The 25,649-nt window shown below is 45.6% G+C and overlaps 1 protein-coding gene across 1 annotated transcript in view; it reads right to left on the bottom strand.

Annotated features, from left to right (window-relative positions):
• Positions 1-13,426: 13,426 nt before the first annotated feature.
• The window catches only part of NFYC (nuclear transcription factor Y subunit gamma), a 58,256-nt gene continuing 46,033 nt past the window's right edge, over positions 13,427-25,649 (bottom strand). Inside the window, exons 6-10 of the mRNA XM_044998139.1 lie at positions 24,451-24,624; positions 21,520-21,678; positions 18,156-18,263; positions 15,649-15,708; positions 13,427-14,325 (exon numbers count right to left, since the gene is read on the bottom strand). Of these exons, the coding sequence (XP_044854074.1) occupies positions 14,206-14,325; positions 15,649-15,708; positions 18,156-18,263; positions 21,520-21,678; positions 24,451-24,624 (621 nt within the window). The 3' untranslated portion in view covers positions 13,427-14,205. The remainder of the gene's footprint in view (positions 14,326-15,648; positions 15,709-18,155; positions 18,264-21,519; positions 21,679-24,450; positions 24,625-25,649) is intronic.

Below are 25,649 nucleotides of genomic sequence, written 5' to 3' on the forward strand. Positions count from 1 at the left end.
CAACTGCATCCCACGGTTGACCCCTATTCAATTTGTGATCCTCTATCACCCTCAGCCCCTGTTCCGCGGTGGTGCTGCTCCTCTCCGCGCTCCAGCCAGTTACTCCCCATGTGATAGCTGACTAGGTGGTAGCACGATGGAACAGGAGCTGGAACAGGAGTCTTGGGGGTTAAAGGGTAAAAGAGAGTGATTTTTCTAGGGGCAGATTTCATCATCACAACATGACATGAGTCATACAAAGACTAAAGTTGCCAAGAAGAATGGGGGCATGAGTGGTGGATGGGTAATTAAAGGGCAGAGCGGAGTCATGCTCTAAGCCCCTATTATCCAGACATTTCGTCTGTCCCACCTGGTTCAGTCATCTCCCACAGACAGGCTGGAAATTGTCATGCAAACACTGCCGGGCATGACGATGTGCCAGTAAGGAGACGCTTTCTTCTTAGCAGCTGGCTGTTATTCCCCAGGAACTGATTCAGTCTCTGCAGATCTTCCCCCAACAATCTCTCCAGCTGCTGCTCTGTGACTTAGCCACCCTGCCCCAGGAGGCTGTAATTGTGGAATTCCTGATGGCGTTTATATGAACGCTGCAGCTATGACATAATTCTGGAATTCCTTGCCTGCTGTAAGGCATATGGGCGGAGGACGCTCTGGCAGATAAAGTACGTTGCTATTCATCATCGGTATAAAATGGGACGGATCTGCTTCAGCACTCCGAGGGGTACAGATAGCTCGAACGTTTGGAGGCTTGGGTCCTAGGAATGCAAAGATCCACCAGTGAAATGCTCTTCTGATGTGGCAGTGACTGACCCTGTGCCCAATATACAGTGTGTGTGGGGGGGGATATTTTATGACAGCTTACCCTCAGAGCAGTTCACTCAGTAAAGGCAGATTTATGTTTCCAGTGGCAACTGACGAAAGCAGATTGCAGGAGGGATGAGGGGTTGTGGAGGTAGAGTCCACTGCAAAGGACTTTTAATCGAGTTGGGTGTTATCTTTATAATGTAAAAATAAGGCTTGGAGGGTTGGGTTTTGTTTGTTTATTCTTCTTGTTTTTACCCCTGAGATCTAGATCAGGAGTGGCCAGCCTGGTTTTCCCAGAGAAACACCGGCAGGGAGGATTGTTAATAAAGGCCTCATTTCTCCAAGCTGCTCACAAAATAGATGTTACTACATTAATAAATAAACAAAATAAATAAAAAGGGGCTTCTAACAATCTAACTAAAAGGACCTTCCCAACCCCATCGCTCCGCTTTCAGGCTCTCGCCTCTTCTGATCTCCCCTCTAAAAATCAGGCCCCAAATCTCCTTCCGTGTGTTAACCAAAACTGAGACGATTAAAAGGGAAATAATTTTTTAAAAATTAAATTTACTTCTCACCCTTTGTTTAGGGAGCCGCTGAAAGAAGAATCAACTCGTCAATTTCACTTCAGTTTCAGCTCAAGTCCCCCAGGCAGGAGCACCAGGCTGCAGTAGTTGGGTTGCAGACATCACAAAGGGTGTGAGAGAGCCCAAGCCAGGCCCAGTTCTATTTTGGGTTAATTTGTATTGATCCCAGGCTATTTAAAGTCTTATTTATCAAACATACATCTGGGTTTAAACTCCCCTGGCAGCATCTATTTAAGGTCTATTTTCAATCTTAGCTCTCTCCTCGGGGTTCTTTTCTCTGGAAATCAATCGTATGTTTGTTTACCCAGGTTACTAAACTAATGGAGATGCGCTGCTCTTGCAGGTGTTTCCCTGGTCAGTGTGTGTGTGAAATCACTGTGGAGACGCACCTGGTAAAACCGTGAGCTGGCATTGCTTGAAGAAGGGCTGGCTCTCTCCAAACATCCGTGTCTTTGCCTCGGCTTTTAGAGCTCGGTGTGTTCCCCTCGTCAGAACGTGGAAACTCCTCGTGGATTCCAGAGCGAAGGGTTTGTTGGTTGTGTCTTTGAGAAAGAGCCAGAAGTTGCAATCAATATCGCACTGACCTATCCATCAGAACTGTCAAAGGTTTCGGGAAGCCAGCCCACGCCACCGTCTGTTTCACCACCATCTCCCCCCCAGCCCTGTCTGGCTGCACCCCCTTTTCTCCACCCCCGCCATGATGAAACTTTAAAGAGGGACTCCAAGGCCTGGTAGATTAAGTGCAAGGAGGCCTGTGTGCTTTGAGCCCATTTGCCTCTTGGGACTGCAGCGTAAATTCCTGGCACCGCAGAGAGGACAGAATTTGCATGCACAGGATTTCCAGTAAGTTTTTTCAGATTCTGTATGTGGTAGCAAAGCTGCTGGGCTGGGCTGGGGCTGGGAGTAGAAAGCAGAGAGGAGCCACAGGGTGACTATGGGGTGACTTCTTGCCGAATCTAATAGGGGACAGGAGCTATGTTCCAGCCCTGAGCTCGGGGGGCGGGAGACGGGGAAGGAGAAGCTTACAGGATCTCTGGCTTTGTGCGGAGGGTGCAGAATGCCAGCCCGGTGCTCAGGATCCTGGCACCAAGCTGAGAGTGTGGTTAGATCAAAGGGAAAATCCAAACAGACCTGGGGTTCCAGAAAGCCCTGGGCAGCGAGTCTAGCTAGGGTGGTGAGCTGACACTGCAGCTTGTCACCTACACAGCCCTGGGCCCGTCCTGCTCACGTCGCATGTGGAAGTTAGTTCCAAGGTTCTGCCTCCGGTTCTTGCACCCCATCAAAAAAGTCACCGCGTTTGGCCTGTGGGTGACTCTGTCTGCTAGGGGCCCGAGGCTGGGAGGGCAGAGGCAGCTGCAGTCAGGGGTGCTGCTGATGGAAACCATGTCTTTGGTGTCTGTTATTACTACTCCAAGCCATTGATCCAAAAGGCAGAGAAATATTGCCCCCATTCTACCAAAGGGGAAACTGAGGCACAGCACAGACAAGTGACTTGCCCCAGGCCAGTGGCAGAGCGGGGAATAGAATCCAGATCTTCCAAATCCCGGTTGCCCTATTCTGAAAGCGACAGTGCCTGAAACAATAGAGAGGGGTGTAACAACCATGAGGTTCACAGGGATTTGGGGGAAATCAGGTGATGCCCTTGGTTTCTCTTTAAGAAGGGGCGGAGCTGGGATACGGGGAAAGCTGAATTTAGCACCTGGTCAGCACTGAGGAGTAAAATGTTTCCAAGCACAAAGGGCAGGTTGGCAGGTGCTCGTGCATGTGGGATAATCTCTCTACACCCAGACATACGCATGCAGAGCACAAGCACAGCTAGGCCCGGTGCGGCACAGGACAGAGGGGTCTCGGGAACACCGGAGTAAATCTGGATTAGCTGAAGGCAATAGGTTTACACTGGCATAACCAAGCTCAGAACCTGGCCCTGAGCCTCTAGCCCATTGATCATTCATGTCTGGCTCTCTGAGGCCTCCAGCCACCGCAATAGCATTCGCTTGCTGCCAGGCAGCCCTGGGGGCAATGTCCTCCCCTCACTCCATGAAGAGGGCAGACGGCCTAGTGCAGCTCAGCTGAAACCGGGAGTCTGAGTTCAGACACGGGAGTGGGTCAGCAGGGTTTTCTCTTGAGCTCTTCTCCCTAAGGAACATGCCCTGACCTCCACCCTCCTCTCTCCTGGGACTGCCTAGAGATGCAGGCGGCTTGTTAGCGCCTAGTACCGAATGGCAGCCAGGCCTAATAGTCTCACCTCCAGCTTGTTTGCTGCACTCACCCCTGCATCTTATTTTTCAGGCCCTGTGCCCAGCAGAAAGGGGCCCTAGGTTTGAAATGGTGCCAGCCCAAGGCCCCCGAGCCTGCAAAGACTTGTGCACGAGTTTAACTTTAAGCGTACGAGCAGGACCAAAGCCCTCTGTGCCCTGTGCCAGGGGGTTTGCTGGGGCTGCATCGTGCTTCACGAGAAGCAGGGGCGTAAGTCTTTGCCCTCAGCGTCCACAACGGCACAGTTACCAAGCTCCGACACAAACCAAGAGCGGGTTGTCGCGTAGTCAGTTCTGGTCTGATGCAGAATGAAAACCAAAAGCCAAACTCTTGACATTTTTCACGCCATGGAATTCTTGTTTTCCAGCCAGCCCTTAAAAAAAAAAGTAATTAGACCCAGACTTTGTCCGGGGAGGGAGGAAGCCCCATGCACCCCAAAGCTGGGAGGGATCTGTAAAACGGATCAACACTTTTTTCCATGGAAAATGGTGTGTTTGACTAAATGAGAATTTTTGCAGAAAGCTGCTAACTTTCCTCAAAAGTTGGTTTGGGGATTTTTTTCCCCCGCCGCAGTTTCTGGCCAAAATGATTTGGCTTCTGATGAAATGTTGACATTTTCCACAGACCCCCCCCCCCTGCCCTTTTCGTACCAGCTCTAAGCTGTCGCACGGATCTGGCTCACGCTCATGTTCAAACAGCCCTGTTCTGAGACCCCAGCAAGCACAGTCAGGCACAGTCATTCCCAGCTCCCATGTGGCCAGCAGACCTTCCCCACCTGTGTGTTTTCACAGCAAGCTCAGACTTTTGGAAAGTTCCAAAGTTGCCATGAACCATAGGCCCCCAACGCCCTGGGTGCTCTGTGGCTGGAGCATCCCCCCCTCCACAAAAAAAATAATGGGTGCTCAGCACCTACCAGTCCGCGGTGCCCTGTTTGGTGGTGCGCCAGTTAGCTAATCGGAGGCACCACCAAACAGCTGATCAAGGACGACGCCAAACAGGTGTTTTGCGGCTTGGGGGAGGGTGGAGAGCAGCAAGCAGTGGGGGCCCCGGGGAGGGGGCAGAGCGGGGGTGGGAAGAGACGGGGAGAGGGCGGGACCTCAGGGGAAGAGGTGGGGCCTTGGGGCACAGCAGGGGTGAAGCACCCCCAGGGAAAAGTAAAAGTCGGTGCCTACGTCATGAACTCCCATTGTGCATTTCACGGATGGTTTCTTTGCAGCAATGGCTCTCTCAGCACTGCCCAGTGGTGACTAGGGTGACCAGATGAGAGGGAGAAAATATCGGGACGTGGGGGGGGGGGGGAGATCTGCCGGCGGAGCAAAAAAAAAAGAAAAGCGGGGGGGGGGGGGGGGGTGTTCTGCCGGCGGAACGAAACATCGGGACAAATTGCGTCCGGACCAAAGCTTGGTCAGGACGCGGGACAAACACCTAACTATCGGGACGTCTGGTCACCCTAGTGGCGACATTCCCCCAGGCGGGTGAGGAGATGGAGGCAGAGAGAGCAGTGCAGTGACTTACCCAAGGTCCCACAGCGAGTCTGTGGCAGAGCTGGAAATAGACACCCCCGCCCCCCCTTGCGCTAGGATCCCCATGCTCAGCGCTTTCCCTTCCCCTGGCCTGGGTGAGGCTCAGGTATCAGCATGTTACCACATCACAGGGTAGCAGTCAGCACAAAGGCCGGGAGCTTGGGCCTTTGCCAGAGCGGAGTGGCTTTTCTCCTCTCCCCTCTTCTAATCGATACAGCCCAGCCGAGCTCCCAGCAGGCCCTGGGCACCTGTGGGGTGCCAGTTCACGGGCCATGGTTTGCAGCAGAGCAAAGTTTTGGGTTATGCTGCTGAAACGGCACCTGGGAGAAAGGGGACGAGACAAACCACGCGGCGGGATGGACATGGTGACAGCGCGGCAGGGCCCAGGGGAGCAAAAAGCCACCTCAACGTCTTTGCCGGCTGTCTGCATGGGACCCACAAACTGCGGTCTAAGCCCTGAGCGCAGACAAGCAGGGCCAGTCGCTTTACGGCCTGGCGCCCGGCTCCGAGTAGCAGCCACTGCCCCAGTGTCATTCGGAGTCCAAAGCAGGCGGGGAGGGGGTTGGTTGTGTGGGGCGGGCTGCAGGCTGCCATGGGGACGGAGGCTGACAGTGGATGGAGGTTGGGCAGGCTGGCACGGGGGGAGGGAAAGATGGGGTGGGAGGAGGATATTGGCTCAACTATAGGTTTGGTTCGGCTGAGGTCCTTGGCCCAGTTTGCCACAGGCAGAAGCACCTGTTAGGGCAAATGCTGACGCTGACCCTCCCTTACTGCAGCTGGAACAAGGGACCACCCAACCGGCTCACGAGGAGCCCTGCCTCCTGCAGCTTAGAGACCTGGCCTGGCAGAGCTGGTCCTGGGAGCAGCCATTTGCCTCTCTCCCCCCTGGAGGTTTTTCCTTCTCTCCCCCCCATGATGAGAAGGGCAAGCCCCCCACCCCGGGCGTCAGCGCTCCTCCACCCGCCTGCTTTTCAGAGCTTGTTTCCCAAGCCCCAGGGAAGATCACAGGCCTTGCAACTCCAGGGGCGACTGCTGGATGTCCCTCCCTGCGCTGGGGCTGGCCTGGTGTGAAAGCTCTGAGCACGGAGCACCTGCTGCTGCAACAGCCTGAAATCAGAGGAGGGGGAAGTCGAGATTCGCACATTTGCTGCCCCTGCTGCATTGTCATGTAATTCCCCAAGGGGCAGTAGGTTATTTCCCTCGTGTTTTACAACTGCAATTAAAAGAACCAGCTGCTGACACCCCGAGGGATAATATACATTAGAAAAAGGAAACAAACAAAATATTTTGAAGAAAAGTCCCCAAATGGTCTTTTTTTTTTAAAATAAAAAAGGCTAATTTTTTTGTTTTCCATTTTTTCCAATTAAACCTGAAATTGAAACATTTTCATTCCCCCCCTCCTTCTTCCCATTTTCTAGGGACAAAATGGGGTGGGGGTGGGGGGGGGAGTTGAATAGATTGAAAATTTCAAAAAATTTGGATGGAAAAAATTCACATTTTTTTCCCAAAAGTTTTCCCATTTTTGAGCAGCTCTTAAGGGGAGTGGGGGGAGAGAGAGGAGTGAAATGCAGAACCTTCCCCATTGGAACATGTTCATTTTCTTTGGTAACAATTTCTAAATAATGAGAAAATCATTTCTTTTTGAAACCTGCCAAACAAAGACAATTTGAAAGCTCCCCATGAAGTTTCTTGACCGTTTTCCCACCAGATCTAGCGAAGTTCCCAAGGATCGTGGTGGATTCTCCGTGGCTGATGATTTTTAAATCAAGATTGGACATTTTTCTAACAGATCTGCTCTAGGAGTTATTGTGGAGAAGTTCTCTAGCTTGGGCTATCCAGGGGGGTCAGAGTAGATGATCCCTTCTGGCCTTGCAATCTATGAACACAGTCATTTTCCCCTCTCCCCAGCTCCAGGGAGTCCATATCCAGGGCAGAATTCACCCAGGCTGGGAGGGTGATGGGGACCCACTAGAATAACAAAGAGGTTAATAAGAGCCTGGGTACGCTTGCATCTCTGGGGCTTTGGCTGAGATATTGAGGGTTCGTTCCTTGATTGAAGGAAGGTGGAAGAAGTGGTGTTGCTTGTCGGATGGATTTTCTTACGTCCCTCTGCAGACTCTCCGATAAGCAACGTGCAAAACAAACCAGGCACCTGTTTGCATTCTAGGCACATTAGCAAAGTGCCTTCCCCACTGTGGTTTTGGTGCAGCTCAATCGTTTCTTATGGAGAGTTAAGCGGAGGGACAGCTGGGAGAAGTCCGTTAGACTCAGCTGTTCCTGACCAAAGGCCTGGCTGGCATCCTGCCCCCCGTCACCACGCCAAGTGCTGTAAAAGGAGTCGTCCTCCCAAGACACCCCCAGAGGTTTCTGTTGCCCAAGAACAGCCTGGGCTTCTTTTGTAACATGCCAGGCGCCTCTGCCCCACATTGCTGGGCGCTTCGGATATCCTGCAGCGGTGAAATGAAACAGGCATCAAAGCATGATGGGCATCAAAGCCCGCAGAGGTGGGCTGAGATATTTGTGGTGACAGGTTCAAATCCTGGCAATCTCAATTCAAGCATTTCATCCCTCCCAGCCAGCTACACCAAGTCCTGGGCAATTTAGCCCATGGGCACCTTTCAGACAAGGGCTTAAATATATACTGACTATTGGTGCTAAGTGAATGCTAAGGTCCCATGGCACTTTTATAAAAACCTAATGGTTTGTCCCAGCCCAGTTATCACCATTCACTCTTCTGTTGTGTGTTGCCTGCTGTCCTCCACCCCAGAGACAGCTGCATTTCAGTGGTGCTGATCCTGCAAAAGGCTCCTGGCAATCCCCATCACCACCTGACACCCTGTCGGGTTCAGTGAGGGTCTGCCCAGAGCGTGCTCATTGCAGGATCGGGGCTGTAGTTTGCAGAGCACTTTGGCAGGAAAGGCTCAACAGAAAGTATCAGACTAATTATTTCACCCATAATATCCCAATGCCCGAGACCCTGGGGTGCACCACTCCAGAGTTTTCCACTCTAGGATGGCTCTCGTTTTTTTCTCCCAGTTCAAGAGGGAGGCTCTCGGGGTTACTTCAGGATACAAAATACCGTCACTCAGACAAGTTCAGCCAAACAGCAATACCTCCGTTCATCTTCAGTACCCTCAGCTGTGGGGACGAGGGTTACAGCTTGTGAAACTAGCCCAGTGGAAATATTATTCTGATTCATCATCATATCCTCTACAAATGTTTTAAAAACTTAAACAGCGAATGTAAACATTCAAGAGGGCCTTCTTTTATGAAGAAAAAAACCCCTGCTCTCCGACCTGCGTGGGTTCCTCCGGGAAGCGCGTTTCCAAACAGCAGTCTGGGAAATCTTCTGAGCCAGCTGACGTAAATCAGCATCGATCTGCTGACAGACAGCAGCTGAGGATCTGGACCTTTTGAGCCAGAAGATGGGGAAGACCCTGGGAACGATTGCCTAACGTTTTCTGGAACACAGGCTCAGAATTCCTGGGCAGGCCTTAAAGTGGGATCAATGCAAGGGGCAAGTTCTGTTCTCAGGTGCCCTTCTGCCGCAGACGCTAGCCACATTCAAATGAGAAAAAAGGCACAATTTTTTAAAGTCATGCGGGGGAGCAGCCATGGGAACAAACGACCAAAGGAAGAGGGGACTCGTCAGCTCTTGGCATCTTGTCTGCCTTTTTGGGAGCAGCTTTTGTCAAATACAAGTTACTGGGCTCAGCACCGGGGTGAAATTTACCAGCCTGCATTATGCAGAGTCAGACTAGATGATCTAATGGTCCTTTTGGTAACTCTGTCCTCCCCCCACCCTGACTTTCAACAGAGCTAGGTGTGGGTACAAGAGCCGTGCCTGCCCTTTTAACTCTATGTGCGTTAGACCCACACAGTCCAGCCACACTACAAGTACTACAATACGAACAGTGAACTGTGACACAATGGGCCTGTCAGTCAGTTTGCACCCCTATGAAATGCGACCAGTCTGATTCAATAGTGTTTTCACAGCCCTTTGCACAGGTGCAGGGGAGCAGAACCAGGGCCTGTTTTTTTCCAACACACACCAATGTGTTTTTATACAGCTCAATCCCCTAATAACCTACTCAGCTTTGCTCGTGTGCTTTATTCTGCCTCAGAAACAAGCAAGCGCATGTGGCCTCATCCCATGGGATCGTTAGAGTTTATTTCTTACACAGCAGTAAGTTATGCTCTTTGTAGATCTCCAATTTCTTTGCAGGCTGTTGAAGCAGTTCCCACACAGTGATCGTCCTTATCCCAGAGGGTGATCTTAGTACCAGACCTTTGCTTGGGAGTGGGGGGGTCCACATAACCTGTGCTGACGACTTGCAAACCTCAGAACAAGGGCAGCTGGCGTAACGAACTGTCCACTGAGAAGAGAATGCTGATTCCCAAGTGTAAGCGACAATGGCACGTTCTCTCGCTGTGTGGTTTGTGCTTAGCTAATCACTCCCGAGGAGGAAGAAAAGCCTAAATTGATCCTACAGACTCCTTGTAAAGAAAGAACCCAGCTAATAGTCATCTTTCAGCTGAGTGTGCGCATGAACACTGAGATCAGAGGTAAAAGCATATATACCCCCTCCCCACCCCCGTGATTAAATCAGAAATTATGGCCGACTCAGAAGTCTAAATGCTAAGTGCTTTCTTTTCCCTAGCAGGAGAGGCAGAAATAGCATTGGTTATCTTCTGCCAAACCCCGAGATCACATTCTTTTCTCCCTCCTCAACAGGAGGGGCGGAGTGGTGCCATCTTGAAACCTATCAGTGTGTTCTGCTAATCAAGTTACCCAGTGCCTTGGCAATGTACAATGCCAGGTGCAAAAAGGCAGCTACATCTCTTCATTGCTGTCACGGCCATTAGCGTGCAAGGGAGACATTCCTCTCTGATCCAGCCCGGCCATCGTTTTAGGTCTTGCTGCAACATTTAAAGTCATCCTCTCATAGTTTCCAAGGCCAGAAGGGGCCATTAGATCATCTAGTCAGTGGTTAGTTTCAGCATATAGTATATAGAACAGTATAGACACGTCATTGTATGAAATGTAATTTGTACTGACTTCGCTAGTGATTTTTATGTAGCCTGTTGTAAAATTAGGCAACTATCTAGATGAGTTGAGTATCCCCTGGAAGACTTCTGCGTACCCCCAGGGGTATGCGTATCCCTGGTTGAGAACCACTGATCTAGTCTCGTCTCCTGTATAGCCCAGGCCAGAGAATTTAAATGCAGGTATTCCTGTATTAAGCTTATTGTCTTGCTTTGCAAAGCGACCGAAAGGGATGTACAATTACCCAGTGTTGGATGAAATCCAGGCAGGCTGCATCCTAAGGACCTCCTGAAGGAGCTAATTCCAGGTGTGGGCTGAGTAAAGGGGTGTTTCTGGTGATGGGCTCTAAACATACCCTCCTCCCATTTATGGGAACAGGCCCTTGTTTTCTCATAAGGATGAAGGAAGCCAGCTGTTTTCAAGTCTCCTTTAACTCTCCTTTCCAGCTAGATAACCTCACCTTTTGCCACCTCTGGCTTTACCAATACCCAAAGCCCACCTTGTTGCTGCTTTAAAGTTGCCCTTCTTTGGGTTATTTTCGAGGTGCAGTTTTGCAGGTGGGATGAGGTTTTTAGGCACAAGTTCCCAGCAGGACTTAACATTGAGCAATTTCTAAAGCAACTTTTTCTTCCATTGGAGTTCATAACGGCTCCTGTGCAATGGGGTAACATTTTCACTGAGCTGTCCTGGCGGAGTCCTCCCTCTTTCCTCAGAGGATGCTGCAGTTCACAGAGCAGAGATTATTTTTGGTAGTATACGTTTCCTTAGGTTTCTTCTGGTTCAATTTCATTTGCCATTGTGCTTTCCTAGTCCTCCCCGCCCCCCAGCCAATGTCCTTTGCCTGGAATCGCAAACTTCCTAGGCTTGTACTGCCCAAGAGAGGCATGTGTTGCAGCTGAACCTCAGAACTGGCTCTCCACTGCTCAAGTCAGTAGCACTCAGCATTGACCTAGCTCAGATCATTGACTTCAACGGGCGCAGAGTTAGGACAAGGCTGAGTGCTTCTGAAAACCCCAACTCAATGCATTTACAATGGGGAACCTCAGCATTCATGGTCCTCCACTTCAAGAAGCCTGTTTCCTATCATTTAAACCTCTTTAATCCAGGCTCAGACTGTGCTATTTACCCCAATCATTCTTGTCCTTTATTGGTTTGAAGAGGCCTTCTCAAAAGCCTTTTGAAAAAAATCCAGTAAGCTAGACCCCTTGAGTCAGCGTTTAACTTTTACAAGGTGCTGGGACACTTCAGTGAGGCACCATTTCCTCTTATAGAAGTTGTCTGACCTGAAGTGCTGTGCTACAGTATCCTTAATTACACGCTAATTCTCCAGCTGTGCTTCTTGGCATAAACTAAATACTGCTCCTTTGTTTTGCCAACTGAGCTGCTTATGAAGCAAGTAACTTCTTTTTGTCATCATCCCAAACGTTTCACTTTCACGCTCAGCTGGGCTTACAATGGTCAGGACTGAAACAGCTATGCTGCCTGGGTCAGTTGCTCATGGCCACCAAGGTAACCAGGATGCTATCAATTTCCAGCAGCTCTCTTGGTGCAAAGATTGTTGCATGAAGAACATACCTGGCCAGTGAGGGAGAATGGAGGAGGAACCCTCTGATGAGTCATCTGTTGAGTACAGACAGAACTGCCATCCACATACTTGCTGAATGAAGTTCATCTATGTAATTATATAGAGCACAGTACATCCACAGACACACTTACCAGGTTAACTTCCAATTCTTCTACATCTCCTTAAGCCGGACACAGACCCATGCAAAATGTGCAGTTGTGTGGTGCCCTCTAGTGGCCAGTCTTTGGACATGAAGCATTTGTTCAGCTCAAACAAGTGTATGTGTGGAATTATTTACTCCCACCTATTTTCAGTTGATTCTTCTAACAAAGGCAAAATTTTAAGACAGCTAAAGTTGACCCTGGATTCTTCAATGAAGAACACTGGTCCAAGTCATGCGTCAGCTGAGAAAGGTTACATTACAAGCACCAATTTTAAGTCCCCAAATGTTTAATTGTCTACACATTTAAACTTAATCAGAGGAAAGTCCTGGTTCTTAAGGCCCAGAAGGTTTGGACATGCACCAAACCTCCTCTGACTCTCTAGGTCAGATCAGATCGGTCTTCAGGTCTATTAATTTGTAGCAGTCAAGCATTTGAAACAACTGGAATTTTCTTTCTTTGGAGGCAGTTATCTCTGAAATTCCCATACGTCCAGGGCTATGCCTGAAGGCAGATGCCTACTCTTAAAGTTCTACATGCTAACTCTGCTCGCTGCACAGCTGAGTTTGAGATTGTGAGGAAGAAACAGATGGTCTCACTGATGTTATTGAATTATAATTGGCCAGAGTCCATTACAACCCGTGTTCTATCACCTAAACTGCTCAGATTACCTGCTGAGTACAGTTTTAGCCACAGTTCTCTCATTTTAAGAACTGGGTGAATTTGATGCTTTTAAAAATAAGAAATTTAACAATTAGTTATAGCTAGACAGTTCAAGAGACAGATTCCTTCACATAGCTCTGCTCAGGCACCTAACACCAACCTGAGGCCTCTCCTGAGCAGGGTCTTGTCAGTTGTATCATGCTGTTAGATGTGTCAACATCTAAGAAGGGTGCTGGTTAGGATAATCAAAATTGCGTCCATCTTTTGGACGAGATATAAACAGAAGTCCTGACCGCATTTGAGCATAAGGTTGTATTTAATAAAAATGGAGCTTCTAGCTGAATTCAAATGCAGACAATTACATCCGTCTCCCTAAGTCCCACGCACCTCGTAGCTTCTACTGGACAAAGGGCATTCCTTACCTCTTGTACTGAACTGTCATGCAGTGTTGCTATGTACAGTTAAATAGTGGTGTTCTACCCAGGAACTGCTGCATTTCAGTGGTGGATGATATGATCACGGTGTATAGTTTGTACTGTAGTTTATGGAGTGTGTGGCGATCTTTTAATGTGAAAGGCATGATACAGGAGTAGAGTCATATCAATTATATCTCACATTTGAACCACACCTCCAGGAAGCAAGATCCCATCTAGCCCTCCCCACCCACTGAATCCCCTTTCCTGCCGTTTCATTTCTCATGGCATTCTGTAACATTTTTACAGGACCTGCCCTTAAGAGCTTCAGTAGGAGGCTATCACCTCGTTGGGTTTGTGCTGGTTACTTTTGGTACTCATACATATGCTCAGACACCGAGTCAACGACATGTAGATTATCTAAAAAGAAATTTATTGCATTTCATGCAGCTTATAATACATGCATTGACTGAGACTAGCGCAATGGTTAACAACTCCCTCCCCCCGATTTCCTTTAGTGTTTCTGGAATAGACTGGGACAAGTTAGAGCCTCTACTGTCCTTAGAAAATATGTTCATTGTAACACAAGGAATGTTTTATTCCCCCAGAAGCTGCAAATATCCAATGCCTAGGCTTACCAAAAACAGAGGGTGGGGTGGAGTGGGGAGGAAAATCTCCCAATACACTCAGGTGCGCGCGCGCACACACCCACACCCACACACGCACGCATACCCCTACTGAACTACCAAGTTGAGAAACCTTAGTCTAGCTCTATTCAGAGAAGAATACAAACAGAAACCTGGGAATAAAGCTGGTATGGGAAACAAGATGCAGGACCTTTTTACAACTCTGACCAAAGAAAAATGTTCTACATCATTTAATAAGCTGCTATCCATTTAATTTTGCTTAATTATTTTCAGTTTTATAGAGATGAACAAGCAGCTAAGTATGTTGACATATTGATTTCTGAAAAAAATAAAAATATTGCATCCTTGTCAGTTTCTGTTGGATATTTGCTCATACCCACCAGAGGCGGTGTATAGTGCACCAGAGATCATAGCCTACTATAGGCTTCATATCAAGTACAGATACACACAGAGAGACGTCTTCATCAGAGCCAGTCGGAATGGCAAAAGTCAAGCTGGTGTGTGTCAATTTCCATGCTGACAGAATACTCACTACAGTGGGCTAATTCAGTCCCCTGCCACCTGAGGCGCTTGTCCATCAGAAGTCTGATTGGTGGACTGAATAAACATGGGCTGGGTGATGTCCTGACCTGCAGGCATGGTCACTTGCTGAATCTGATAAAGTTGCTGGAAGAGGTTGAAAGGGGATGAAAAAAAAAGGTAATCAGGGGTCAGCAAGATATTCAACTATTAATAGCATGCAGCCTGTTTAGCCCTCAGATTTGACCAATGGTATAAATCAACACACAAAGCAAGTAAAATGTGCTTGAAAAGTTGGAGTATGAATTACTCTAGGCCTTAAATACCAAAATGTGACAGTCTAATGATGTAATTTTATGAATTTCTGATGCTCAGTTGGAACCTGACAGACTGTGTTTTATATGTATAATGTTATGAGAGCGTGATTCCTGAACAGATTAGGACTGAAAAAGCTCCTACTGATGATTTAACCTTTTATAAGTGCCAGAGTCGGTTTGTCAGGTTACTTCATTTGGCACTCTGTATGATAAATTCAATTCTTGCTCAACCACTTAGACTTGAAATCTTACTGCATATTCCAAGCAGACAGAACTAACTTTTGTTCTCACACTGGATACTACTTTCTCAACTTGTCTGAACAGAGAGACGTGTCCTCCAACACATTTCCCCAGCTTATGGCTCAGTTTGATTTATTGACCCTTTCCTGCAATCTGGTTTATACCTTGAATTGCTTATTTATACATTTACTCCCAGTTTGCTCAGCATCGATTTAATAGTGATTTCTATTAGTCTACACTCCGAAGTTTGATCAAGCTGCATTTCGTATTAGCCCTATCTTCAACAAATTGTATTACGACGTTTATTTATGGCAAATCTACACCTCACTGGATCCAGTCTGGTGTGTCCATTCAAAGACCTTAAAGAAATGATTCCATCTACTTCATGTGCAGCATTTACAACAAATGAATACAAAGAGTGTGCTAACCTATTATTAAACCCTTCCTTCACACAGACAAACTGAGAATACACCGCCTCCAAGTTGTTCTACTTCAAAGTGCTTTCCAGTGACACACTGAGAGGTTACACACCAAGTATCCTTGTTTATTGGCTTTAACATTTCCTAGGAGGCTATCTTAATAAGACACAACATCTTATTTCTAGTAGCACCTGGGATGAGATCGATAGGGCAAAAGTTAAATAGCTCATCTGCCATATTCTCAAGCAGCTGGGTTAATTTGGAGCAAATATAGCAAGATAATAAAAGGACTTCATATGAACTACAAGTTTGTCACAGTTCTCATGAATCCTGGTTGCTAGGGCCATTTTAGGAGTGGTAGTGACTTTCTAATCTCACTATCCCACTTCTTGTTAGACACCTAGTACTAAAGACCGAGAGCTTTCTTAGCTCTGACTTCAGAGACACTGGCTCCTTAATGATCAGTCAATCGTCATGAGTTCTGAGATAAGTACCTGTCCATCTGTGAACTGGCTGAACTGCTGCTGTCCTTGCTGGACTTCTGTTTGTGTAATCTACAATAAAGAAATGACACGGGTGATCAGTGAGAGAACATACCTGCTGGGTCAACAATAAATTAACAATATTTTACCCTCCCACAGCACCTTTCACCAGTGGATCGCCATGCACTTTACAGATTTATTATTATTATTTTTTTAATTAAGCTTCATAACTTCCCTGCGTGATAAAGCAAGACAGATTAAGGTCCTTGCTTGGAGTCATATCAGTGAGTCAGTGGCAGAGCTGGGAACAGAACCCATGAGTCCCATCTCTCAGTACTTACCTCTGCGCTAAATTAGTCTCCCGTACAAGCTCACAGAAATGTCAATTTTAAACAAAAAAAAAATATATATGAAACCACACACAAAGTAGCATGGCAATGAATGCTATTGAGAACAAAGGGCATTGTTGGATTCAATAATTAAAAAGCAATGCAAAGCAACCTCCTCTTACTTTCATAAGCAGCACATGGACACTCAGTTTACGGACAGGAAGATGAGCAGTTCTTTCAGTTTTTTAGGGTGGATAAAATTGTGTTTAGCTATAGTTGTCTGACAAGAATATGAAGCATCTTAGCAGTTGTGTTGATCTGAGCTGTGCTGCTCTCACTGAAAACCTTATTGCCCCGTCTCTGGAGCAGTTCTAGCTCTGAGGCGAGTTACTGCCCTGTCCTCCTCGTCAAAAGGAATGGCAGGAAGAGAAGAGCGTGGGAAGCAGTAAGCTTTACCCCACAGCCAGTGCAGCCTGATAACCAAGTCAATGGCTGAGTTGTAAAAGCTCTTAATTTAAAATGTGATGAAAGTTTTCAGGAGTTCCCAGAGAAATCTTACATAACAAAAACAGAGATTTCTGGTATGACACTGGAGACTTGTGTCCAATGCATCAGGCCAACTATCCATTTAACATGCACAAAATGGACATGCTTGAACCTTTTGGAGGTAACAGAATGAAACACACATCTACTGAACCCTAATCTGGCTAGACAGTTGAGAACTCTGTCATGTACTCATGTTAAGTTGGTCGACTTCAAGTTGATTCCCTTTATGTGAGTTTTTGATATTTAAAGAGCTTTCTTTGAGCATATCTCCAAACGAAAGCATGTCTACACTGGAGACCTTACACTGAGCTCTCCTGTCAACACACTTAACCCATCCCCAATGAGCGGCTGTGGCTATGTTGGTGGGAGAGTGTCTCGCACTGTCCACACTGGCTCTGTTGGTGTAACTCATGTCGCCCAGAGGGTTTTTTTTTCCACACCCGAGCGACGTAAGTTATACCGACAAAAGTGCTAGTGTAGACAAAGCCTAAATCTTTTAAGATTGAACCTTGAATCCTAACTCTGACACTGCTACAAATAAGCACATGTGTGTCAGGTAGATTCTGCCCTTAAAGACTAAAGGAAGAGATGACAAATTGAGGGGAGCTGATTGGTGCCCTTTTGCTCCTTCAGCTCACACTCCTTGTGGAGATGTACTCAGATTTCTCTTGTTCTACACAGCATTAAAACTGATTGGTTTATGTGGCACCTGAGAAGTGCATGGCATTTTGCAATGCAGGTAAAGGCAATATGTCCTGTTTCAGAGAGTTTTTAAGAAAACAACATAGGGATAGGTAGAAGAAAGGAAGGATGTGGGATCGGAAAATGGGATCATTAGGAAGATAACTGTATCTAGAGGGTAATGAAGCAGGATAGCTATCTTAATTTTTCAGATTACTAACATGATTAGTTTTATTTCTTGTGACTACAGGTAACTGGGTGAGGGTGAGAAGATAAATCATCATGTCTTACGACAGCCATATGCAGTCCTAGCAAGAGGCACGTGATCATTTGGAGTGCACTGGGAAAAAATCCAGGAGTTTACATTTTAAAAAAATTAAGAGCCATTCCTGAATGATCTGCCACTTCTCCCATATCTGCTTAGGAGCGCATACTCGCCCACCCTCAGGGACGAAGAGTCTTTCTGCTCAGAGCCTGAGCTTGCAGCACTGAAGTCAATGGACTTCAGTGCAAGAGACGTGCTTCTAACATTAAGATGGCTCCAAAGGACACAAAGAGATCACACTTGTGTCTTTCACTCTCTGCTTTGTACCTTCTCTTTTAGCCTATGCTCACACAGCTTCCCAGCTCTCTCCCTTCAAGCCCACTTCTTTCATGAATCCTCCTTATACTGGTGATCTTTCCACAAGGCCTGAACTGTTTGTATCTTGTGGTATTAAACGGGCAGCGGCTGGGCCTCACCATAGGCCTTGTACAAGGGCTGTGAACATTTACACCACTACCCACATTTACATGAATGAGACGGTTACTCCAGACTTCCACTGTGCTGTTTTGTTTTATTCTGATTTATTTTTTATGAATGCAGTAAAGCATAAAAATCAGAAATGCTGGACACTGGAATCTCAACACATGGGAAGACTAGTTTAATAGTTAATGACAAGTTTTTGGTATTACAGTACATACCTGCTGTGCGTTGGCTGCAAGCGTCTGGATCTGTCCCTGGACTACTTGGGTGCCTGATACGGGCTGAGCTAAGCGGATATACTGCAGCTGGCCAGCATTCAGTTGAACCTAGAAACAAGGTAGGGAAAGAAAAATAAAACAGTGGACTGTGTAGTATGAAACACAAACTTGCCTTCTTGTTTTGCCAACAGAAACCAGAGTAACAGATGATACTTGGAGGACTGAACAGATGCAGTGTTGAAATTAATAGTTACATGGATTTTGTCAAAGAAAATACGAGGAACACTTTACCACTGCAAATTCTTAACGAAAGCTTGAAAGAGCCACCTTAACATCTCTCTTTCTACAAGGGGAAAGCATTTAGAAAGTAGCGCACTGAAGGTTTTGATCAAGAGTTTAGAGAGCCCTTATATTTCCTTTGCAAATACAAAGAGTGATCAGGTTAGTTCTTCTGTCATACAAGTCATTCGTACAAATAAGAAAACTACTTTACCAGTGAGCAAGCTGCAAATAGTGACATTCCTATTATGTTCTTCCCATCATTTTCCTTGAGATGTTTGGTAACTTTTCACCTTCTTAAAAATGAGGGAACAGCAGCACTGGCTAGAACCAGGAATACTGCAAAGGCTTCCAACACAATTCTGCCAGTGTACTTCAGTCGTGACATGACAAAGGCTGTAATATTATCATGCCAATGTTTTCTGCTTTATATTAAAATACAAAAACTTCAGTTTAATATAACACAAGATGAGAAGTTTAAATGTTGACAAGTCAGGAAAAAGTTATAGTAACATTAGTTCTGCTCTCTTACACATTCTGCATTTTTAACTATATTAACAAACATTGGAAAAGCAACACAAACCAAGCAAAACATGGAACACGGCTGAATTAATGTTACTACCAGAACTGCAACTTTTTCCATTAACCTACTTTTGAACATTAAATTCAGAATCTTAAGGTTAAACCGTTATATGCAGCTTGCATTTTAATTTACTTTTAAACAAGGGGGGCCGGGGTGGGAATCAAGAGCCATTACAAGCAAAGAGCATAAAAACTCCTTTGCTTCACCGGTGACGCTGGGAAGCTCTTGGAACAGAAATTATTGGACTTGCAGTTTACACAAACTCTGCTGACTTCACCAGTTGTGTCCAGAAGCCCCGATATTGCTCCTGAAGCAATAGCCTCTGCCGCAGTTATAAACTCCATATGAGCATAAACATTTCAATACACAATCTGTTTCTGCATTAAAATTTGCCTGCAGAGAAGGTTCTTTCTATTGAAGGCTTCCCACTTCGATTTTTAACCGCAATATTAATTTAAGAGGTGAAACAGATTTGAAATACTTGTTTAAAAAAACACTTATTTTTGGTTCTGCAGAGAGCAAAAAGGGTCTAGGGCTCATTGACATCTAGCTAATGTGAAAATTTCAAATTGTAAAATTCAGCTATTTTTGAGACGTGAGCAAAACATTAACATTTACCTAAAATGTACATCTCCCACCTTTTCTCAAAGTTTAAGAAAAAAAATTAAATAAAAGCACAAGGCAACATATGAGCTGAGATCAATGATGGAAAATTATAGCCAGAAAAACATTTTCAGAAGTTATAAGCAGGTGCAAACCAATGGGGTTATAAGCAACATTCTGATATCAAGCTTTTAATTACAGTGGGCACTACCAGTTTTATGGCACCTTATATCAGAAATGTAAGTTTTTGTGCATGTGCAGTGAGAGACAGGAAGAGACTTTCAGTGGAGCCCTGAACATGAGGAGCCATTAAAAAGAGATACTGATGATGCCACCAACAAGATAGCAGAGAGCTTCAGGAAGCAGCATAGCCAAAGTGGAAGAGGATAGAATGATAACAGTGCTGACGGCAGCATAGATTAATGTCCTATTAAAAACCATCTGAAGAGAGTGCATTTGTTGCTGCACTTTGTATTCCAACATTCAATCTGGCCATGAGAGGGTGGAGCTCACTGACTCTCTGATGAGCTGACTGCCACCAGAAAGACCATCTCGATGGTCAGGTGGTGTACTGAGCACTTTGACAGTGGCTCAGAGAGGGAGGTTCCATAAGTTTTAGGAGGACGATGTTGAAATCCCATGTGGAAGTCAGGTCCGTAACTGGTGAGGAGAGAGAATGGAACCTCCTTTTTGTATGCTCATTGGGCCTAGCCACCATGTGAGCTCTTACAGTTCTTGAGGGGGAACTGTGACTCTTCTGTTCATGCGATGTCTGGATGGGGAGTATGCAGGCCTCAGCTGTAGCTTAAGGACCAAAAGTGAAGTCTGGCAAGCAGTATCTTGTATGTACATACCCATATGTGGCCACAAGTACACCCCACTGTCACTGGGTTTGATTTTAGGTTGTTTTCCAGCAACTGAAAAAATCTGAATCTATCCTCTGGCAGGTAGGCTCTGGACAATCAGGAGTTGATCACGGCTCTTATGGATTCTATCATTCATGATGATGTAAGAGATGACTTCTTATAGCTCACAAGGAGTCCCAGTTGACAGTACAGGGAAAAGGCTGTTACAGTCTCCTGTGGGGTTCTGCCTCTGACCAACCAATTGTACAAGTACAGATAGATGTGGATTCCATGCTTCCTCAAAATGCACTACCACTACTTGCTAAGGATTACTCTCAGTGCCATGGAGAAGGGCTGAACCCTCTATTGGTAAAGGTTGGGATCTCTAGGAGTATCAAGTACGTGATGGATAGCTATATGGAAGTATGCATTGTGATGGGGAAGCCTAATCATAATTAAAATAAATGTTTTCTGCTTCTATAGAGCCTTTCCTCCAGCAATCTCAAAGTGTTTCATAAAAATGCGTTATAAAATAAGGAAATATTATTACACGTATTTCACAGATGGTAAGTGGACACAGAGATACTAAGTGACTTGTTTAAGGTTGCAGAATCAGACACAAATAGGGTGAGCAGATGTCCTGATTTTATAGGGACAGTCCCAATTTTTGGGTCTTTTTCTAATATAGGTTCCTATTCCACCCGCCCCCCTCCCCCTCGATTTTTCACACTCGATATCTGGTCACCTTAGACACAAACAGAATTGAAATAACATTTTTGCTGAAGTATAGGTAGTAAAAGACCTAAAGTTTAGGCAATAAGTGTTATATTAATAGTTTCCTAAGCATACCTAATTATTTCATCTCTCAAGACAAAATTCTTAACTGAGTTATAAGCACTCTGTGTGCCACATACCAAAGGTCTTGTAACACCAGGCAGTGGAATGTATGTATGTATGTATGTACGTACGTATGTTCTTATGAGAAAGGGCTGACGTAACAGAGTTTGATACAAGACCATGAGAGTGTATCACATTCCCCCTGGTGGAGTCTTACCGGAATTTGCTGGATTTCTCCTGTGTTGGTGATTATCTGCTGCATGACTTGCATGGTCTGCCCAGTTCCACTCTGAGCCTGCTGCGTTTGTCCTTGTGGCTGTGCCTGGACGATCTGTACCTGCTGACCCTCACCAACCTGCATCGTCACTGGGGTGGTCTGAATTACAATACAAAAAGGAGCACTGATTGACTTGTCTGAAAGTAAGTGGAATCTCAGAGATTTACAGCCAGTAACCAGAGGCTCTTTACAGACCGGCTTTCAGCTTGTTGATATTTCAAACTCTACCTACTTCAGCATTGTGACAACCTGGAAAAGCATATTCTCCTGATTCTAAGTCTACTGCCACCAAGAAATAGATAGAGTTAATTTTAGTTTTCAACATCATCTGTATTGTTCAGTTTTAAACAAGGTAACCTTATTTGCAGAAGTTCACATGCATTTTTGCCAGCAGAGATCTATCTATCTTACGTACTTAACTGGTCCTACTACCATAGCATCTGAGCACCTCACAATCTAATGTATTTATCCTCAACACCCATGAGGAAGGGAAATCATATTCTCCCCATTTTACAGATGGGGAACTGAAGCACAGAGAGGCGAAGTGACTTGCTCAGGGTCATGCAGGAAGTCCCCAACAGAACAGGATTTTAAAAAGAGGTCTCATGATGCCCTAGCTACTGGACAATCCTTCCTCTACGAAAGGGGCCCTTCCAAAGAAGTGAACAAAAAAGAGCCACAACGGCACCTATATGCAGCTAGAAACACCGCAATATTAAATGTTTGCAAACGTAAGACCAAAATTGTCTGGAAAAGTAAGGTTCCTGAGGCAGGCCCCACGTTAGCTCTTAAAATGCCCGTACTATGCCGTGTATACTATACTGATGGTACTTTTAAAATAACATTTTTCAGCCTCAATGTGAGCGAAACAAGGATAAGAAAAAAAGCCAGTACAAACGGTAAGATTTATGTAGTTAACAGCATCCATAAAAGAACAAAAATGCATTACAGCTTCACTTCTGTCATGCAGCTGCCATCGCTCACTTCAGAATAATGGTCCAATTTAGTCCCATGAATCAACAAGTTATACATTTGCTTTTGAAAATACAGGGACGTCACTTCCCTAGTAGGTAGGCCTATGCAATTCAGTATTTCAACACAAAGTACGTTAGTTGCAATCCATATAGTTCCTTGTTCCTCTGAGCATTTCACAGACAGCAGGGGAGATGTCAAGGTGCTACACAATATGGAATTATGACATCAGTAGAGGTTACCAACATCCTAGTGCGTAGCATCAATGCTGTTTTCCCCCAAAGGCTTTCAGATACATCAAAAATTTAATTTCCTAAAACATTTTGGATAAGGGAGAGGAGGATGCTACAAGATTTATTGGGAGCTTTGGTTGAGCAGCGACTGGACAGACAAGGTAAACACAATCTGCCACCCCAAATTATACAACACCCAAGACTGTTCAGCTAATCAAATAAACTAAGTGGCTTATTTTAAGACCTAAGAGCATAGCCTCATATAAATAAAGCCCATGTATAAAGATCTAATGTCAAGTGCTTACAAGTCCACACGGCAGGTACACCAGGCAATGTACAGTCATTAACTGTTAGGAAAAAATCCTGCACTGACAAGTGGATGATTAAATGACCAAGTAAGTCCCTCTCCATCTCCATTTACTATGGAAAAAAATGCCGCTATTTCAAATGAGATGGAAACCTTCTGTCAATAGTCCTCTTGGTCTCTTTCAAAAAACAGTTACATAATGACACTGAAATTAACTGAAACTGTTATACAGGTTGTAAAACCAATTTACTTAGTGCAGCAAAAACCTTTCTACCAAATCACCAGAAAGACATTAAGTTTTTCCCTCCTTCAGAGAGTGTTCATGGTAAGGTAAATACAGCAATTGCCCACTTGTTAAGCTTTCAAACAAGTATCTCTGTGCTTTCTCCTGTTCTGCCCCCCATACTTGGGAGGAGCACCCTGGGCAAAGCTACCTCATTATCCTCCTTCAAAAAACTCTCCTGTTCTGTGAGGCCTAACAAAAAACTTGGCAACAGTCACACTGCTGGTGCGCTGAGATCACAGCCTGCCATGCTGACCATATTGTCTCGCTTTTTATTTGAATCCCCATCTATATCCACCTGTCGCCTTGTCTTATACTTAGCGTGTAGACTCTTTGGAGCAGGGACCACCTTTCTGTTCTGTGTTGATACAGCACCTAGCACAGCGGGGTCCTGGTCTTTGACTACGGCTTCTAAGTGCTAAGGTAACACTAGTTATTATTGGTAACATCCAGATGTGGCTTTTCATATCCAGGGTACAGCGAGGACTTGGCTGGCTGTGTAGAACTGTAAGCCCTCATGCTGTGCCTGTTCATAGAATATCAGGGTTGGAAGGGACCTCAGGAGGTCATCTAGTCCAACCCCTGCTCAAAGCAGGACCAATTCCCAACTACATCATCCCAGCCAGAGCTATGTCAAGCCTGACTTTAAAAACCTCTAAGGAAGGAGATTCCACCTCCTCCCTAGATAACTCATTCCAGTGTTTCACCACCCTCCTAGTGAAAAAGATTTTCCTAATATCAAACCTAAACCTCCCCCACTGCAACTTGAGACCATTACTCCTTGTTCTGTCATCTGCTACCACTGAGAACAGTCTAGATCCATCCTCTTTGGAACCCCCTTTCAAGTAGTTGAAAGCAGCTATCAAATCCCCCCTCATTCTTCTCTTCTGCAGACTAAATAATCTCAGATTTCTCAGCCTCTCCTTGTAAGTCATGTGCTCCAGTCCCCTAATCATTTTTGTTGCCCTCCGCTGGACTCTTTCCAACTTCTCCACAACCTTCTTGTAGTGTGGGGCCCAAAACTGGACACAGTACTCCAGATGAGGCCTCACCAATGTCGAATAGACATCACTGACCTGTCCTTGCTGAGGCTGAGCAATGATGATCTGTCCTGGCTGGATGGTAGTAGTGGATGTGGTGGTCTGTTGTCCTTGCTGTTGCCCCTGTACCTGTACTGCGGCAGGCTGTTGAGCAAGCGTGAAATAGTACTGGACAGGCTCAGCCGGAGTCACAGCCTGGCGCACCTCTTCCTAGAATACAGGAGGGAAAAAAACAACAGACTATGCATTTTGGCTAAAATCCACTTCCATAAACAATGCTCAGTACAATGGATTATTTACATGCTAGGTTCTAAACAGTTTAAGCCAAAGGAAAGTAAATTCAAACTGCCCTGTAAGGATAAATCAGATTGAAAATAATGGGTTTCCACAGACTTTAACTGCGCTACATAAATCAAAGCATTTCAAATTTCTAAGGTACAACATGATCATCCATTTCATTATGAAAAGCAAATTTGCAAACCATTATCATAATTAAAACCCATGCAATTACAGTGCATGGCAGTAAATTCCAGCAAGGCCTGTTATCTTAGCACAGTGCTAATTGGAAGTGCACCATGAAGAGACATACAAAAGCACTGCATGCCACTGAAGCCTGCTCCTTACCCCTCATGCTGAACACAAACCTCTATCTACCTCTTGCTGTGACACCGCTGGGAGTTTTAAAAAGATGATCTGATTTTATAACCAAACCATTCCAGAATTAAACTATGTCTACACTGCATTTTCATCTGTAAAACTTGTGTCAGTCAGGGGCGTGAAAAAAAAAACACCACCACTCTGACCAACAAAAGTTTTACCGACGAAAAGCGCCAGTGTGGACACACTCATTGGGGGTGCTGAGAGCTCTCTCTTGCGGCGACTCTGCGAACCTTACGGGGGCACGGCCATAGCAGCATAGCTGTGCCCCTGTAAGCTGCATTGTGTAGACATAGCCTTAGAACGGTAGGAGAAGTGATGTTGTTTTGCACGGTCTGCTTCTGCTGGCAACTGAGATATCTCAGCTTTTGTCGAAGAACTGAAGATCCTGCTCTGGCCTTTTTGTTTCAAGCAAAGGAAATGTTGTACCTTTTCCCTGTTCTAGTTTATCTAAACATGGCCTTGGGAATATAGAAACAATGCTGATTAATGGAATTTCAGGAACAGAAGTAGGATTATTGGATATTATACTAGCCAGAAATGAGCTAACACTTTCTAACAAACCACACATTTTAGCT

This window comes from Mauremys mutica, chromosome 23 (assembly GCF_020497125.1).
Source record: "Mauremys mutica isolate MM-2020 ecotype Southern chromosome 23, ASM2049712v1, whole genome shotgun sequence".
Lineage (NCBI taxonomy): Eukaryota > Metazoa > Chordata > Testudines > Geoemydidae > Mauremys > Mauremys mutica.